General features: G+C 51.6%; 1 protein-coding gene across 1 annotated transcript in view; it reads left to right on the forward strand.

Moving 5' to 3' along the window:
* The window catches only part of ASTN2 (astrotactin 2), a 423,548-nt gene extending 407,984 nt beyond the window's left edge, over nt 1-15,564 (forward strand). Inside the window, exons 21-23 of the mRNA XM_054174585.1 lie at nt 4,441-4,541; nt 7,080-7,263; nt 15,085-15,564. Coding sequence (XP_054030560.1) covers nt 4,441-4,541; nt 7,080-7,263; nt 15,085-15,322 — 523 coding nt within the window. The 3' untranslated portion in view covers nt 15,323-15,564. The remainder of the gene's footprint in view (nt 1-4,440; nt 4,542-7,079; nt 7,264-15,084) is intronic.
* The last annotated feature ends 680 nt before the right edge of the window (nt 15,565-16,244 follow it).

Here is a 16,244-nt window from a genome sequence, read left to right on the forward strand (position 1 = left end):
GCCAAACAGAAAGGGACCTGAGGGTGCTGATTGACAGCTGCCTGAACATGAGCCAGCAGTGTACCTAGGTGGCCAAGAAGGCCGATGGCATCCTGGCATGCATCAAGAATAGTGCGGCCAGCAGGAGCAGGGAAGTCATTCTGCCCTGTACTCAGCACTGGTTAGGCCACACCTTGAGTCCTGTGTCCAGTTCTGGGCCCCTCAATTCAAGAAGGATATTGAGACACTTGAAGGTGTCCAGAGAAGGGCAACAAGGCTGGGGAGAGATCTGGAGCACAGCCCTACGAGGAGAAGCTGAGGGAGCTGGGGTTGCTTAGCCTGGAGAACAGAAGGCTCAGGGGAGACCTTATTGCTCTCTACAACTACCTGAAGGGAGGTTGTAGCCAGGTGGGGGTTGGTCTCTTCTCCCAGGCAACCATGCTCAGAACCACTCTTTGGCCTCTTTTGCTTCTTACAAGTTACCATGGCTGGCATCATCAGGGGCAGCTCCATCACTGGCAGGGGGACAGTGGCAGGGGGACTGCCACCTGGTTTGTTCCTTGGCCCAGAATGCTGTATGTAGATGTAGGAGGAGGATCTCCACATAGTATTGCAGAGCTGAACTGCAGCCCACACATTCTTTGTGGAGCTCCCTGCCTTAGTCATGCTCACTTTGGTTTTCCCCTGATTTGCTGAGCAGACATCTCCATCCCTCCCATGCAGCGGTGGCCCCTCTCCTCCCACCAGCTGCCATCATGTGTCCCAGGCCGGTCCCATCCCTACTGGTGCCTCCTCACCTACATCTGCCAGCAGTTTCTCTTAGATGCAGCAAGCAAGACCCACCTGTAATGCTAGGTTTCCACTGAGCTGCAGATCTCTGCAGTCCCTTCTCCTAATTGTCCATTTCCAGGAATAAAAGAAAACAACACAGCCCAGCACCCCATGCAGCGCCATTAGCTGGCCATGAAAGTGTTTTGCCGCAGAGAGGCTGAGTGGTCAAGTGGGGTGAGAACAAGATTGGAAACCATCATCTCCCACGTGTCCAAGTCCTTCATGTCACTGAGCCTCTCTGGGGCACGATGCTTCACTCCATGTGTCTCTGTTTACCATCGATAAAACAGAGCTATTAATACTGCTGGGCTTCAGGGTGATCTTTTGTACTCTAATTAATGCTCAAACCCTCTGAGCTTGCTCACTGGAAGGAGTTGAAGAGGTGCAGCAGGCTGAGGACTGCTGGGGCTGCCAGCTTCCACCAGAGCTGAGTGCTGATTCCAAAAACATCTCATTCAGACTGCATGGGAATTAAAAGCTTCCCTCTAAGGCTTCTGAAAGAGGGCTGCTTCCAGGAGGGGGGAAGCAATTATTATTGCTTTTCTCCCCCCACTCTGATGTGTTTGCATTTCCTTTTTATCATGTGTTTTCTTTGTTTGTGGGCTTTTTTTGAGGGGGGAAGGGTTTGGGTTTGTTTGGGGGTTTTGGTTTTGGTTGGTTGGTTGGTTAGTTGGTTTGGGGGGTTGTTGTTGTTGGGGTCTGGTTGGTTGGTTTGGGTTTTTTTTATGTCATCTGACAAAAGGATGAAGTGAAGGCTTGTTTGTTGATCTATGTTTTTTAACCTAGGCCTGACCAGTACAGATGCTCTTGCTCTTGGCAGCTGAGTGACTTTGCTTCTGCGTGTGCTGGGAGAGGGTCAAAGTGCAGACAAAGGGCTCAGGCAGGTCTGTAGCATCGCCCAAAGGGGTGGATGTGCTTTACACCCTGCCAAGCAGAGATGCTTCCTCCTCACCCCACTGGTGATGGAATAGGTGATGTGGGTGCTAATTGCCCCGTATTACAATGGTGTTTTGATTAAAGTCTGATGTTTTTCAAGGAAAGTACTTGGCACTGATTGCCTCAGAGCTAATGGAGCCTCACTGACTGAGCTCTGTGGGCAGAGCAGAGGTTATGCATTAGCTGTGCTCACCCTCTTCAAAAAGCAAACACAACAACACAGCTGCTGTGGCTAGGCAAGTGACCCCAGGGTGGGGATGGAGACAGCTCGCAGCAGTAACATGCTTGTTGATCCCTCTTACTGCTTGTTGTGCTTCTGCTGATGAGCAAGAGGAGCACTGCCTGCTGCTGAGCACCAGAATGGGCAGCAGCATGGGGTCTCTGCCCAGTTCTTCCACTGCAGAGTTCTTCTGGGGAACACCCAGCACTGGGTGGGCCTGTTGCTGTTGCCTCCTCAATGTGGAAAGAGGGGCATTCATGCCACCAAGCTGCAGAGAGACAAAACTTACCTGCTCACAGCAGGAGGCTCCTTAGCTCTGGGGAGAAGGACCTGGGAGTGCTTGTGGACAGCAGGTTAACCATGAGCCAGCAACGTGCCCTCACGGAGAAGAATGCCAGTGGTGTCTTGAAATTAGGGCCAGAAAGTCAAGAAAGGTTCTCCCCCGCAACTGCTCTGCCCTAATGAGGACACATCTGGAGTGTTGTGTCCAATTCTGGGCTCCCCAGTTCAAGAGACACAGGGAACTACTGGAGAGAATCCAGCAGAGGCTACAAAAATGCTGAGGGGCCTGTAGCATCTCTGTGAGGAGGAGAGGCTGAGAGCCCTGTTTAGTCTGAAGAAGAGTAGCATGAGAAGGGATCTTCTCAATGCTGATCAATAGCTAAAGGGTGGAGCAAAAGCATGGAGCTAGACTCTTTTCAGTGGTACCCAGTGACAGGACAAGGAATAATGGGCACAAACTGGAACCAAGGAGGTTCCATCTGAACAGGAGGGGAAAATTCTTTGGTGTGAGGGTGCTGGAGCCCTGGAATAGGCTTCCCAGAGAGGTTGTGGAGTCCTCTAGAGAGATCACAAACCTGCCTGGATACTGTGATCCTGGGCAAGGTGCTGTGGGTGACCCTGCTTGGGGGGGGTTGGACCAGATGATCTCCAGAGGTCCTTTCCAACCCCACCATGCTGGGATTCTTGAGATTCCATACTCACCTTGAACCCCTTATCTATTGAAGGGAGGAGGAGGAATGGTGGCACCACCAGGAAGGGCTGCAAAGCCCTGAAGCAGCCTGTGTGTGGTACTTGTGAAGCTGCACAGTGTGGATGTCCTTCCTGAGATGCTCCCACTCTGAGCAGTGTTCCTTGTAAATTAAGGAAAATGATGTCATGCCAAGAAATTAAATAGCAGCTCCTTGGGTGAGCTCAGTGTGTGCATCCCCTGCATGCCCCAGCTTTGTGAGCATGGGTGTTGTCCCTGCACACAAGTGGGCTCCTTGGCAGTCTGCTGGCATCCCTTCAGACAGCAGGCATTGTTCAGGAACTGATGCTAATTGCTGAGAGAGAAAATGCCCTGTGCTGGGAATTGCTACCGTGCAAATGTCAGCTCTTATCAGCTGGAAGAGAGAGGAGGGCTGGGGGAGCTTGGGTGTGGGGCAAGGAAGAGGGAGGGATTGCTTCTGTCCCTGTAAAGGATGCTAAGAAGTTAGGAGCATTCCTTAAGTAAACATTCCTCAGGGTCTCAATCCCATTTAAGCTTCAGCTGCTTTTATGGAACTCTTTGCACTCACAAGAGTTGCTTGGGTTTGCCTCAGGAGAAGGAGCAGGGCTGTGTTATTTCTTGGGACCTGGGCACCCCACCGCCAGGCATCTCAGACCCCTGAGGGGTTCAAGCCAGCTTCTACACTTCGTCAAAGCCAACTCAAGTTTCTACGCGAGGCTCAGAGTGAACAAATGTGAGCGTTTTGGGAGAGTGGGCAGACGATTGGCCCCCTGCTGCCAAGGAGCATTCTCAATTTGGAGCTTTGATATCCTGAGCAGGGCTCTGAGGTCAGCATCCCGGGCTGTCCCATGCGGCCACAGCCTGCTTGTTCAGTGCTCCATCCAGCACAAAGCCCGTGGTTTACTGTCAGATGCTCTCCATTAGCTTCAAGTGTGACATTACCATTCCCAGCCGCTTACCAGCCCCACCCTGGTGGGGAAATGAGGGAGCAAACAACCTCAAGGGCCATTTGCAGGACGTGTACGAGCTGTCACTTGTCAGCACAGAGCCTGCTCACAGCAGGAATCCCTGCTCTGCTCTCAGGAGCACCAGAGAGGAGCCCGGCTTGCAAATGCCACAGCATTAGAGTGTTTGCATCAGAGCATGGCAAAGCATCCAGAGATGTTTGCATCCTTTCTTGGTCAGGCAGCTGCCGGCTGCAGCCCCCTAGGGCTCCCAGAGGTGGCACAGGGAGAGGAACTGCAGCTCTGCAGATGCTGCATGGGGACAGGGTGGCCTCTGCCTCTGACCTGTGTTCTTTTCTCTGGGTGGTCTCCTGGTGCAATCCTGAAATCATCCCAAGACTCCTCGAGATGCCAACATTGGCTGATGGGAGCCTGGACCCCGTTGTTCCTTCCTCTGGTGCAGGCCAGTTCCCATAACAACCTGGTGGTGTGGGACTCAGTGATAAAGACATGCTTTTCTTTTCCTTCCTGCCTTCCAGATTTACCCTCTACGCAGTGGATACGCGAGGGAGACACTCCGAGCTGAGCACAGTCACCCTGAGGACAGCCTGCCCGCTGGTAGACGACAGCAAGGCAGAAGGTCAGTGTCCAGGCACCTCATTTTCCATCACAGAACATTTCCCTTGCTGATTTTCCTTTTCCTCTATTGACTGTACTCCTGCAAACCCCTCCAGTCCCTCCTTTCCCAGTGGGAAGGCTCCTGTAAATTCACCCGTGGGCACAGGGACATTCAGCTGATGAGAGATGTCAAATTCCAGGAGTGTCCAGTGGCAAAGTCCTCTTGGCTGGGCAGCTGGTGGCTTTGTGGTCCTGTGCTGGGCAGCACCATGGCATCCTTCCCCACTCACAGCCACAGGAGCTGCTGACACACATCTGACATCTTTTTCCTTGGGAAAAGAGTGAGAGAGGCAGCCCTTGCTGGGCCAGGGCAGTGAGCAGTGTGGGATGCTTGGGACAGAGTGGCTGGAAAGCTGCCCATCAGAAAAGGACCTGTGGATGCCGACCAACAGCCAGCTGAATGTGAGCCAGCAATGTGTTCAGGTGCCCAAGAAGGCCAACAGCGTCCTGGCCGGAATGAGGAATAGTGTGGCCAGCACGAACAGGGAAGTGATCGTGCTCCTCTACTGGGCAGTGTTGAGGCCACAACTTGAATACTGTGTCCAGTTTTGGGCCTCTCACTCAAAGAAGGACACTGAGGTGCTGGAGTGTGTCTGGACAAAGGTAATAAAGCTGGTGTAGGGTCTGGAGAACAGGGCTGGTGAGGAGCAGCTGAGGGACCCTGGGTTGTTCAGTCTGGAGAAGAGGAGCAATAGTGGAGACCTCATTGCTCTCTCCAACTCCCTGGAAGGTGATTGGAGTGAGGTGGGGGTTGCTCTCTTCTTCCTATTATCAGATGATAGAACAAGACTAAATGGCCTGAAATTGTGCCAGGGGAGGTTTAGGTTGGAGATTGGAAAAAATTTCTTTTCTGAAAGAGTGGTCAGGGATTGGAACAGGCTGCCCAGGGAGGTGGTGTAGTCCCCATCCCTGAAGGTGTTCAAGAAATGTATGGCCATGGCACTCTGGGACATGGTTTAATGGCCATGGTGGTGTTAGATTGATGGTTGGACTGGATGATCTTAGAGGGCTTTTCCAGCCAAAACAATTCTCTGCTGGCTCTGGGTGTTTAAAAGCTTGCTGGTAGCAGCAGGTTCAGGTGTGAAACAGCAGCATGGATGAAAGTCCATCCCCTTTTGCACATTTGCATTTTCCACTTTTGAAGCCATTCCCAGGTTTCTTATACCCAGAGCACCTGGCTGCTTTTGAGTGTAAGAAGATTCCTCCACCTCCAAGTTGCCTCTTTCCTTGCTTGTTGACTTTCTATCTTGAAAAGCATACAAAAGAAAGTTGTGATTAATGCTTTGTTCTGTCTTATTGATAAGCATTCCCAGGGGAAAAAAAATGAGCAAACAGGAGACTAAATAAAAGGAAGGAAATTGAATTTTGTGCGTTTTTCATTTCCATAAAGAGATCCTTTCCTACAGCACAGAGTGCACCCTCGTGTCTAATGCATCTGAGCTGCTCTAGCAGAGATGCACAATGATAGAATAGGATAGAATAGGATAGAATAGAATAGAATAGAATAGAATAGAATAGAATAGAATAGAATAGAATAGAATAGAATAGAATAGAATAGAATAGAATTAACCAGGTTGGAAAAGACCTTTGAGATCATCAAGTCCAACCTATCACCCAACACTATCTAATCAACTAAACCATGGCACCAAGCACCCCATCCAGTCTCTTCCTAAACACTTTCAGTGATGGTGATTCCACCACCTCCCTGGGCAGCACATTCCAATAGCAAATCTCTCTTTCTATGAAGAACTTCTTCCTAACATGCAGCCCAAACCTCCCCTGGTGCAGCTTGAGACTGTGTCCTCTTGTTCTGGTGCTGGCCGCCCAGGAGAAGAGACCAAACCACACCTGGCTGCAGCCTCCCTTCAGGTAGTTGTATGATGATGTGCTGCTGTATTTCTGGCCAAAGTACCATCTGATTCTCTATAGAACCATAGAATGATTTGAGTTGGAAGGGACCCTTAAAGTTAGCTGGTCCATCCCCGCAGTGAGCAGGGACATCTTCAACTACAGCAGGTTGCTCAGAGCCCCAGATGACCTGACCTGGAATGGTTCCAGGAATGGGCCATCTCCCATTTCTCTGGGCAACCTGGGCCAGTGTTTCACCACTTTCAGTGTTAAAAATTTCTTCCTTTTCTCTAGTCTAAATCTGACTCTTTTAGTTCAATCCCACTGACCCTTGTCAGCACTGCCATATCCTCCCTACCCAGAGCAATAGAGCTTTTGCTTTGGTGAATGAGAAAAGATTCCCTGCCCTACCTGGGAGGATAAGGCTGTGTCTACCTGTGCTGGCAGCTGCTCATGCAGGACACACTGTGCAGGATTCGCCTGAGGAAGTACTAAATGCTCCTCAGGTCACTAAACCCTGCTGCAAGCAGCCCCAGGGGGCTGGCAGCCATCCCCAGTGCCTACTTCTCTTGCCAGCCCTGCCAAGGCTTCACTTTTCCTGTGTTAGCACTTTCTGTCTGTTCTTTAACCCCATCCCCCTGGTCCTTTCCAGAAATAGCTGACAAAATCTACAACCTCTACAATGGCTACACCAGTGGGAAGGAGCAGCAGACAGCCTACAACACACTGATGGAGGTCTCTGCTTCCATGCTCTTCCGAGTCCAGCACCACTACAACTCCCACTATGAGAAGTTTGGAGACTTTGTCTGGCGCAGTGAGGATGAGCTGGGGCCAAGGTACCTGTTCCTTCCCTGTGTCCTCCCCTGCCCCACCACCTGAAGCATCTCTCTTCTTGACCACTGTGGATGTGACCCTCATGGCCTTCTACTCATAGCTGTGGGAGGTCTCCTGGTTTTCACCAAGCTGAGCTGCAGTCCCCTAGGACAACCAGGTCCCACTCAGTCTTTGGGTGAATGTTTTCATAAGCAGTTGGCTGCTTTCATCTAGCAGCTGAGTAGTCTTTGGATGAATGTTTGTGGAACATCTAGCAACCAACCTGAAGCAGGCAGGTGATACTCCAGTTGTTGGAAAAGCTAAGGGGTGGGGGGCAAAAGGTGTAAATTAGGCCTGGGACAGAGTATAAACAGGGACCAACTCAGATCCTCTTCAGCTGTAGAGCCATAGTAGATGAGACCATAGCTGCCTTATGGTCCAGAGATGCCCTGGTTAATGAGAGGGTGGATGACTGGTAAGGGTGACTGAGGGAAAGAAGCCAAAATGCAGCAAGTGGGTATGTGTTGAGTGGTGTGCTCAATGACATGCATCATGTGTCAAGAGCTGCAGTACAGACAGCTGTAAACCTTGAAGGTGTCTGAGGAATACAGGGCAAGTGCATCCCTGTATTGCAGTGTTTGAGATGTCAGAGAGCCAGGTAATGAGGAGCAGAGAATCCCTCCTGAGAGGAGCCCATTGCTGTCAAGGACCATGATGTGACTTCCAAGACTGCCCCCTGCATAGTGGGATGGATTCTGCACCCAGGACAGATCTGTTCTGCCATCCTAAATTCTGACTAGCTTCCTCCACACATTGCCTGTGGACAGTCAAAGAGACAACTGCTCACCCCAGGTGTGGCATTGGGCACCTGCTGCCTCCTCATGTGATCAGGGATGTGTGTAGCACTACAGACACCCTGCTGCAGGGGTGCTGTTCACACCCAGTTCTGAAGCCCTGGAAGGGCAGAGCTGAGGTGCTGGTGAACAGGTTGTTAGGTTTGTCTGTAGCTTGGCAATTTGATGTCATCAGAGGAGTCAAGAACTGAGCAATCCAGGTGCAGCAAACTTGGTTTTTCTAAATAGCATGTTTTGTGGACATTGCCTTCTATTTCTTTATTGATCTATGTCACCTGGCATGTATTTATTCTCACAGTGGTATATGGTTGCCATACAAACTGTAAATATTTCCCAAATTCCCTTTTCCACCTTCCCTTTCTCCCAAAAGAATAATTCAGCTAGCTGATGTAGGCACTAGAAAGGTCCTCCTAAATTTTAGCCCTGTGGTGCCCCTGCCACCATGCAAGGACACCACCAAGCTCATAGGACCTCATCTGTTACCTCCACACAGCTTTATGGTAGAAATCTTTTCTCTTTACTATACATTTCATCTCCTGAAGAGGGCTGGGAGAGGACTGGTTCTGGGAATATAAAGAGCAGCCTCTCCAGAGAGACTGCACCTGCAAACCCCCAGATCACAACGAACTACAATGCATCCAAGGGCTGGCAGCATCCTGGCAGTGTCCCAGCACAGGCCAGAGTGTCACCAGCCCCTTGGGACACACACAGCAATAAATGCTCAGAAGTAGGCATATTCCTTTAGAGATCTTGAGACCCTTACAGGATTCAAATAACCTTGACCTGTTTTGAAGCTTTTGGATATGTAGTCCATCCAGTGTCCTTATCCAACCTGTTGTTCTCTGAGAAGCTGGAGTAGAGAAAGATGAAGGAATGGGGTCCTGCAGTCCATGAATAACTGGAAAAGATTTTCCATCCCTCCCTCCCAGATCCTATCTGCTTGTTGGATGTGGCTGAGGATCTGTCCATAATACCAGGATGACAGCTCCTCAGAAGAGTTTCCATCCCTCTTGGACATAAATCCAAGCTGGCCCAGGGCTTGCCCTCCTCCAGAGATGACCTTGGTCATAGTGTCTTTGGCAGTTCATTAGCCTCTGGCACAAAGCCATTCTTACCCTTCCCACTGCCTTCTTTCTCTGGTGACACTGCAGACTGGTTTGTCCTTTTCAGTTGCTCCTCTCTCTAAATCTGAGGGAACCATCAGCCTCTTCTTACACACCCTTATTCCCCTGTTACTTGAGATCCAGCACACTTACTGAAGGATGCTGTCTAACCTGATACCAGCATCAAGCCAGGAGGTTGGCAAGGTGACATTTAACTCGTCCGTGCTGCCCGACTCCGTCCCAAGCTACCTCTGGAGTCAGTGGTCGATTCGGCTGCTGTCTGTCTTCTTCCTCCTCGAGCCAGATGAGCTCCCAGCAGCACTGCTAGGCTCCTGTTCTGTGCTTGAGAAAAATGTGACTGTCAGCCAAGGGGAAACATCCATAAACTCCACGGCAGCCGGTGCCAGGCTCTTGACAAGAGCAGAGCTCTGTCGTCCAGCCTCGCGTCTCAGTCTGCTTGGAGAGGAGCGGAGGCACTGCCGTCGCGGGAGGCGACTGAGGGTTTGCCAAGGGAGGCCATCTCCTAACACGATTTTAATTGACAGACTGTTCTCCTTCCCAGGGGGACATTCATTTTCGTACCTTGAAATGTTTATCAGATGAGCCTCAGCTTCCCAGTAAATGTTCTCTCATAAAACTGAGCGACAAGAGGGAAGTTGATTGCCTCCGTGTAATAAATACATCACCCTGGAGTCCTCGTGAGCCCAGTTTCCATGAAAGCCACAGGTTACTGCAAACAGCTGCTTGTGAGAAGACACACTGACAGCCAGATGTCCCAACCAGACCGTTTACATTAAGGAGACATTAAAAACTTAGCTCATAGGTGGCCCTAAACCAGGACTTTCTGTGGTCAGCAGCATCTTGGCACCTGGCTTGCCTCATCCTGCTGGTTTCCTTTAGCAACAACAAACAGCCCCTTTCCTGCTCCCCTCGTTCCTCTTACAGACACCAAGTGAATCTCACAGAGCTAGTTTGTTCCAACAAAACAGAAGAATCTGTCTAAACCAGTGAAGGTTTAATGCTACTGTGTGTTCAGACCTTGGATCTGTGCAGCCAGAGCGCTTCCTGACATGGCAATGGGGAGATTTCTCCATTCTTTTCTCTTACTGTGTTTTCAGGACAATTCTTAATGACCACTGCAAACAGGACCTGGCTTCTAGGAAAAGGAGGGAAAAATAATTAAGTTAAAATCTTCCTTCCATGGCCCTGCTTCTGCCTGCCAGCAACAACGGGGTCAGGATGTGGCATCATCAGCCCAGGGCTTGCAGCCTCTCCTTTGCTGGAGCAGGTCCCCCAGGCAGGCAGCTGGGACAGCCAGAAGAGACTCAGCTCATCTCCAGAGCAGCTGCCTTCTGGTACCGAGGGAGAATACAATGTACTGATGGGATGCTGTGATAAGAGGCCATCAAGTCCTGGACTCATTGTCCTTCCACACAAGGGTCTGGCAGACCCAGGTCAGTTCTCAGTAGAGTGGAAAAATTGGAATTTATGACAAAATCAGCCCATATGGGAGCACAGCAGCCAGGCAGCCACCCTCTCCCTGCAGCAGTCCTGGGAGCCTCATCCTTCCCTCCAGCCCAGGTATCATGTCTTCTTTGCTTCCTCACTCTGGTTCATTCTCTTTCAGTGTCTTCCTCCTAGGTGAGATAGGGCTGGGTTTTGCTGGCTTTGGCTATGTTTTCATTCCACACCAGCCATCAAGGTGAGTGATCGCTGTTCCCTGAGCAGCTGGCAGTCATATGTCCCTATGGGACCATCCCCCAGGGCTGGGCAGAGCAGGAGGTAATGTGTCTCCTGCTCTTCAGCACATCCTGGCAGACCTGTGGCTGGCAACCAGGGACCTTGGTGACTTGTCCCCTCTGCAATCACTGCATTACTCTCCTCTGCAATGGGGCCACTGCTTCAAGCAGGAGCCCTTGGAAAGCCCAGCAGCAGACACCCGTCCTCCTCCCCCTCCCTCTCCCCCACTACACCATGAGGTACCACAGAGGGAAACAGCTTCAGAGAGCCATCGCTGTTTTTAAATCCCCCTCTCCATCATTTATGGCTGTGGCTGTGACCTCCTAAATCCATCACATAAGTGGAGACCAGAATCAGTCCCCGGCTGGCGCCAACTTAAAACAACAGCCCCTGCACTGAGCACGTGGCAGGTGGGAGGGCACCACTGGCTCATGCCAACACGGGGCACTCCCCTATCTGGGCTGTGGGGTGAGGGAGAAGGTGGTTGCTTCATCCCTTTGGGTGCTGAATGCTTGGAGTCTGGCCGCAGGCAGGCATGAGACTGACTCCCCGCCCCGCTTGCTCCCGCACCCTCCTCTCCCAATTCCTGCCCTTTAATAAGGCAATAAATTCCCTCTGCTGGCAGGGATGGGGCTGGTCAGCATTTAGGAAGATTTCATTTCCAGTATTTGAAAAGGTGGTCGCTCTGACCCAACAGCCCTCCACGGGGAGCACTTGGGTAATACCCAGGGCTTGATTTACGGTGTTAAATTGGCAGCCCAAGAGCTGCTCCTGTAATTTATTGCCCAGCCTCCACCAGAAAGCCTCGCTCCCTTTTTCACCCCTCCCCTCACCCCCTCTGTCTCTCTTTCTCCTTTTTTTTTTTTTTTTAAAGAGAGACCAGCTGACAGCAAAAAGCTGCATCTAATATTTGCACATGACTTCATTACCCCTCTAAAATACATAGCTCAAGGCGGTGAAGCCCATCAAAAGTGAGGCTTTGACACCAAAAGCAAGGGGCCTGACTCCTTGCATCCCTATCACCCTGTCTCCTCCTTGCCCACGGTACAGTGTGTTTGCAGCAGCCTTGTAGGGCCAAGCCATCATATGCTGCATCCCACCCTTAAACGTTGGCTCTTTCTTTGGGCCAGCTGCACAGTGTACAACAGGAGGTGTGTGGAGAGCACAAGGAGCACCACCTCCACTGCATGGTCTGGGTGATTTGGCTCCTGGACTTCTTGCCATCCTTGAGCTGCTCCTCACACGGGAATGTTTGTTTGGATAAGAGACCTGCGTATGTACCTGAGAAAGGGAGGACAACGTGGTGATTTTCAGCAAAATCCAGAAGATTGTGGAAATAGGGTGGAGCAAATAATGAAAATGGGAAGGTAGAGAAGGCCAAAGGAAATGGAGGCAAAGGCAGGTTGTGGTTGTATGCGATAGAAGTGTGAGATGGGTGAAGAAAGCTGTGGAAGGTAGGAGAAAGGTGAAGCAGTGAGAAGGGATGAGAGGAGAAGAGCTTGGTCAGCAGACACGTAGGTGCATGCTTGGGAGTCTGCTCCTTGTGTTGTTAGGGCCAAGTCCTGATTACTCACCACTAAAGCTTGCCTTAAGGGCTGGCCATGGCCCATCATTGGCGCTCCCCTCTTGCTATGCCTGGGAAACGCCTTGTGGTGAGCTGCAGTGGGAGACAATCCGGGGGAAATCCATGGGTTGCTTGGTTGCCCTTTGGTTGGACAATTCCCCCAGGTCCACAGACACCTGCACAAGCAGAAGCAGATGGGCTGGGGAAGGGCCAATACCCCCTTCTGGCAATAGAGATGATTTACAATAAGTAAGAGTGACCATGGAGCTATGCCCTCAGAGAGATGATAGCTGCCCCTTTTGGAGGGGATGTGCTGCCTGAATGTTCTGCTTCTGAGCACTGTCAGCTCACATTAGAGTTTGACCTGTGAGCTGATTGTGGGCCTTGTGCATGCTCAGCCTTCCCTGAACAACAAAAGGAGGATCAGCACAGATACTAAGAAATGATTTTCCTGCCTTAGGATGGGTGATCCTCCCAGTGAAGGATTGCCAGCTGCTGGCTCTAAGGACGGGTTAGACAGATATTCATCAAGACAGGTTGGTCCCAGCAAGGAAACAGCACTGGTCCCTTCCAGCACTAGTGACTTTGATTTGCTGAAGTTTATTAACTGCAGTGACAGTCACTGCAGACTTTGATTTGCTGCTGAGCTGAGCTTCAATCAATCAGTCTCCACTGAAAGCATCTCCTGCCATCAGAGAATTTCATAACTCCTTAGCAGCAGGCATCCGGCAGTGAAGGACCTGCTCTTGGCAGCATGTCAGGTCTGGACGTGCAGTGGGAGCACCAGATGCTGGAGAAGGTCAGGTGGCTGCTATGGAGAGTGGTGTGAGCAGAGGCTTTCTGTCAGAGCTGGGCACAGCTCAGCCCATGCCATCGTTATTGTATTTGTATGCTTACAGCTAACGAGGCTCTAACTGCCAAGTCGGGCTTGTTGCTATAGATTAAATCAATACATGGGTACCATGTGGTGTTGCCCAAGAAGGGCCATCTCCCTGTGCTCTTCCCTTCCCCTGGAACACCAACCCTGAGCCCATCACCCGGGGGAGGAGCAAGGTATTTCTCCACATGCAGCCTTGGAGGAGCAGTGGTTTCCTACAGCCTTTCATCCAGTCTTCCCGCTCCAGAGGCAGAGGTCTGTAGCCTGCTGGGGATGCCAGCATGCTCTTTTGCCTCCTGCCATCACCTCTGCCCTCTGCCCTGGTGCTGGGGTGACTCTGAGCAGCCCATGCCCGCTGTCTCATCCCTGGGTGCCTGTGGCTGGAGCTCCCAGCCCGGGCTGGAACACTGCTCAGCTTTCATAATCAAATAATCCCCATGTTTATGCCTTGCTGACTGACGGCGCGGCCCCGGCCCTGTCATTCGCGGGAATTTACATTCCTGCAGGAACTGTGAAATCCCCCAGCCCCAAATCCAGAGCTTTCCTGTGGCACCAGAGGGAGAGGAAATAATCTCTGATCTTAAGACTTTCGGCCCTCTGCAGTAAACCCTCTTCCCCTCCCTTTGTTTGATTTAGCACTTTGCAGACTCCCACAAGGGGATTCTTGGTTTCTAGTGGGTTTATTTTGTTTTGTCTTAATGTGTTGTGCTTTTATTCCTTGCTCTTCTAGTGTCAGTCCTTCTGGGCCATTTGCCTCCTGCAGACTAGGGAAAACAGGAAAAGGAGGGCTGGGCTCAGCAGTTGGGAGCAGTAACGTGCTGGGTGTCTGAGGAGCACATGGTGGTGACCATCTAGCCAAGGGCAGACAGTGTCCCCAGGGCACCCAAGCTGCTCACGTGGGTCAGACCTGAGTAACCTCCAGCCCTGTTGTCCTGGTGCTGTGAAATAGGAGATACCTGAAGACTTGGGGAAACAGCAAAGGATGGGTTGGGCTCATCAGCTGGGAGCAATCAGGTGCTGAGGATCTCACCAGGATGCAGAGGGGCCAGCACATGCACTTGATTCTGCAAGGAAAATGCAGTTGATTCTGCCAGGGACATGCACTTGATTCTGCCAGGTGACCATCTAGCTAGGGGCTGACAGTGTCTCCTGGGCACCAAAGCTGCTCTGATGGATCAGACCTGCTGACCTGGTGCTGTGAAATAGTAGATGCCCTCAGAACTTTGGGGCAAAATAGAACTTCTCTCCGCTTGAAGTGGGGAAGACAGTGTCTTGGGCAATGGTTCTCATCCCTTCTCAGAATCATCAAATCATTAAGGTTGCAAAAGACCTCTAAGATCACCAAGTCCAACTGTCAACCCAACACCACCATGCCCATTTAAACCATGTCCCAGAATGCCATGGGAACACCTACAGGGATGGTGACTCCACCACTTCCCATGGCAGCTTGTTCTTACCACAAGTGGAGTCGCTGTCCCTGGAGGTGTTCAAGAGGGGACTGGATGTGGCACTTGGTGCCATATTCTAGTAGTCAGGGGGTCTTGGGTGACAGGTTGGACTTGATGATCTTTGAGGTCTTTTCCAACCTTATTGATTCTATGATTCTATGATTCTAAGACCAAGCTGGTGGTGGAACTCAGAAGTCCTGGCTCCTGATCTCCTCTTAGCATTGCCCACCCTATTCTCTCTCTCTCTGTCCCTTCCAGGAAGGCACACCTGATCCTGAGGAGGCTGGAGAAGGTCAGCAGCCACTGCTCCACCCTGCTCCGCAGTGCCTACATCCAGAGCCGCACCGAGACCATGCCCTACTTGTTCTGCCGCAGCGAGGAGGTGCGGCCGCCCGGCATGGTCTGGTACAGCATCCTAAAGGACACCAAAGTAACGTGCGAGGAGAAGATGGTCTCCATGCTGCGCAACACCTACGGGGAGTCCAAGGGGCGGTGAGGGAAGGAGCAGGCCTGGAGCTGTGGGAGGCAAAGGAACTCCAAGGAGTCGAGGACTCGTGATGAGCTGAGTGGCTGGTGGGGTTTGGGGTTGGGTGGTGGTGGTGAGAGGGGGTGGAAGGGGACAGCGAGGCCAAGCAGGACTTTCTCATGCAGATGGCAGAGAAATGAGACAACAGCAAGTTGGACTTCACAGTCTTTTCCTTTTTTTTTCCTTTTTTTTTAATTTTTCAAGAGGAAAGAAAAAAAAAAAGAAGAAGAAGAAATCATCTAATTTGACTCAGCATAAAAGCCTCTCCTTTTTAATCTTTTCTTACTGGATTTCCTGGACTGCACACTCCAAAACCCTGGGAAGAGGAGATGCCCACTCAAGGCCAGGGCCAGGCAGAGGGGGGCTGCTGGGCATAGGGTGACCCCCTCCCTGCCTGTCCTGCTGCTAGGCAGGAGCTGTGGGGTGAGGGGCCCCGCTGCTGTGGTGGCCGAGGACACCAGGAGGAGGTGGTACGGGTGGCCTGTGACAGCGAGCTGCCCACGATGGCCCCGGAGGGGGCTGCCGGGCAGGTGCCAGGACGCTGCAGGCAGGCTGAGCTTTGGTGCCGCTGCCAGCCCAGGGACCGGCTCCGCGCGGCCTGCCTGCGCAAGGCTCCCGGCAGCTTGTTCTGTGCATTAAAGATTCATATTAAGTCCATCTTGGCTGCCTCCTTGGTGGTTCTTCCTGACACCTTCTCACCGCTGCTTGGCCATTCATAAGGATGAGGACTGAAGAAGGCGTCGTCAACAGCTGCCCCTGTGCTGGGATGTGGCTGAGGTGAGCTGGAAACTGGTGCTGAGCCCATGGGCATGCAGAGAGAAGGGGAAAGTGCAGCTTCTGTGCACAGGGTCTTCTTCCTCCCCAGTGGGAGTTGGAAGTGCATGGGAAAGCC

This window comes from Dryobates pubescens, chromosome 29 (genome assembly GCF_014839835.1).
Source record: "Dryobates pubescens isolate bDryPub1 chromosome 29, bDryPub1.pri, whole genome shotgun sequence".
In the NCBI taxonomy this organism is placed as follows: Eukaryota; Metazoa; Chordata; class Aves; order Piciformes; family Picidae; genus Dryobates; species Dryobates pubescens.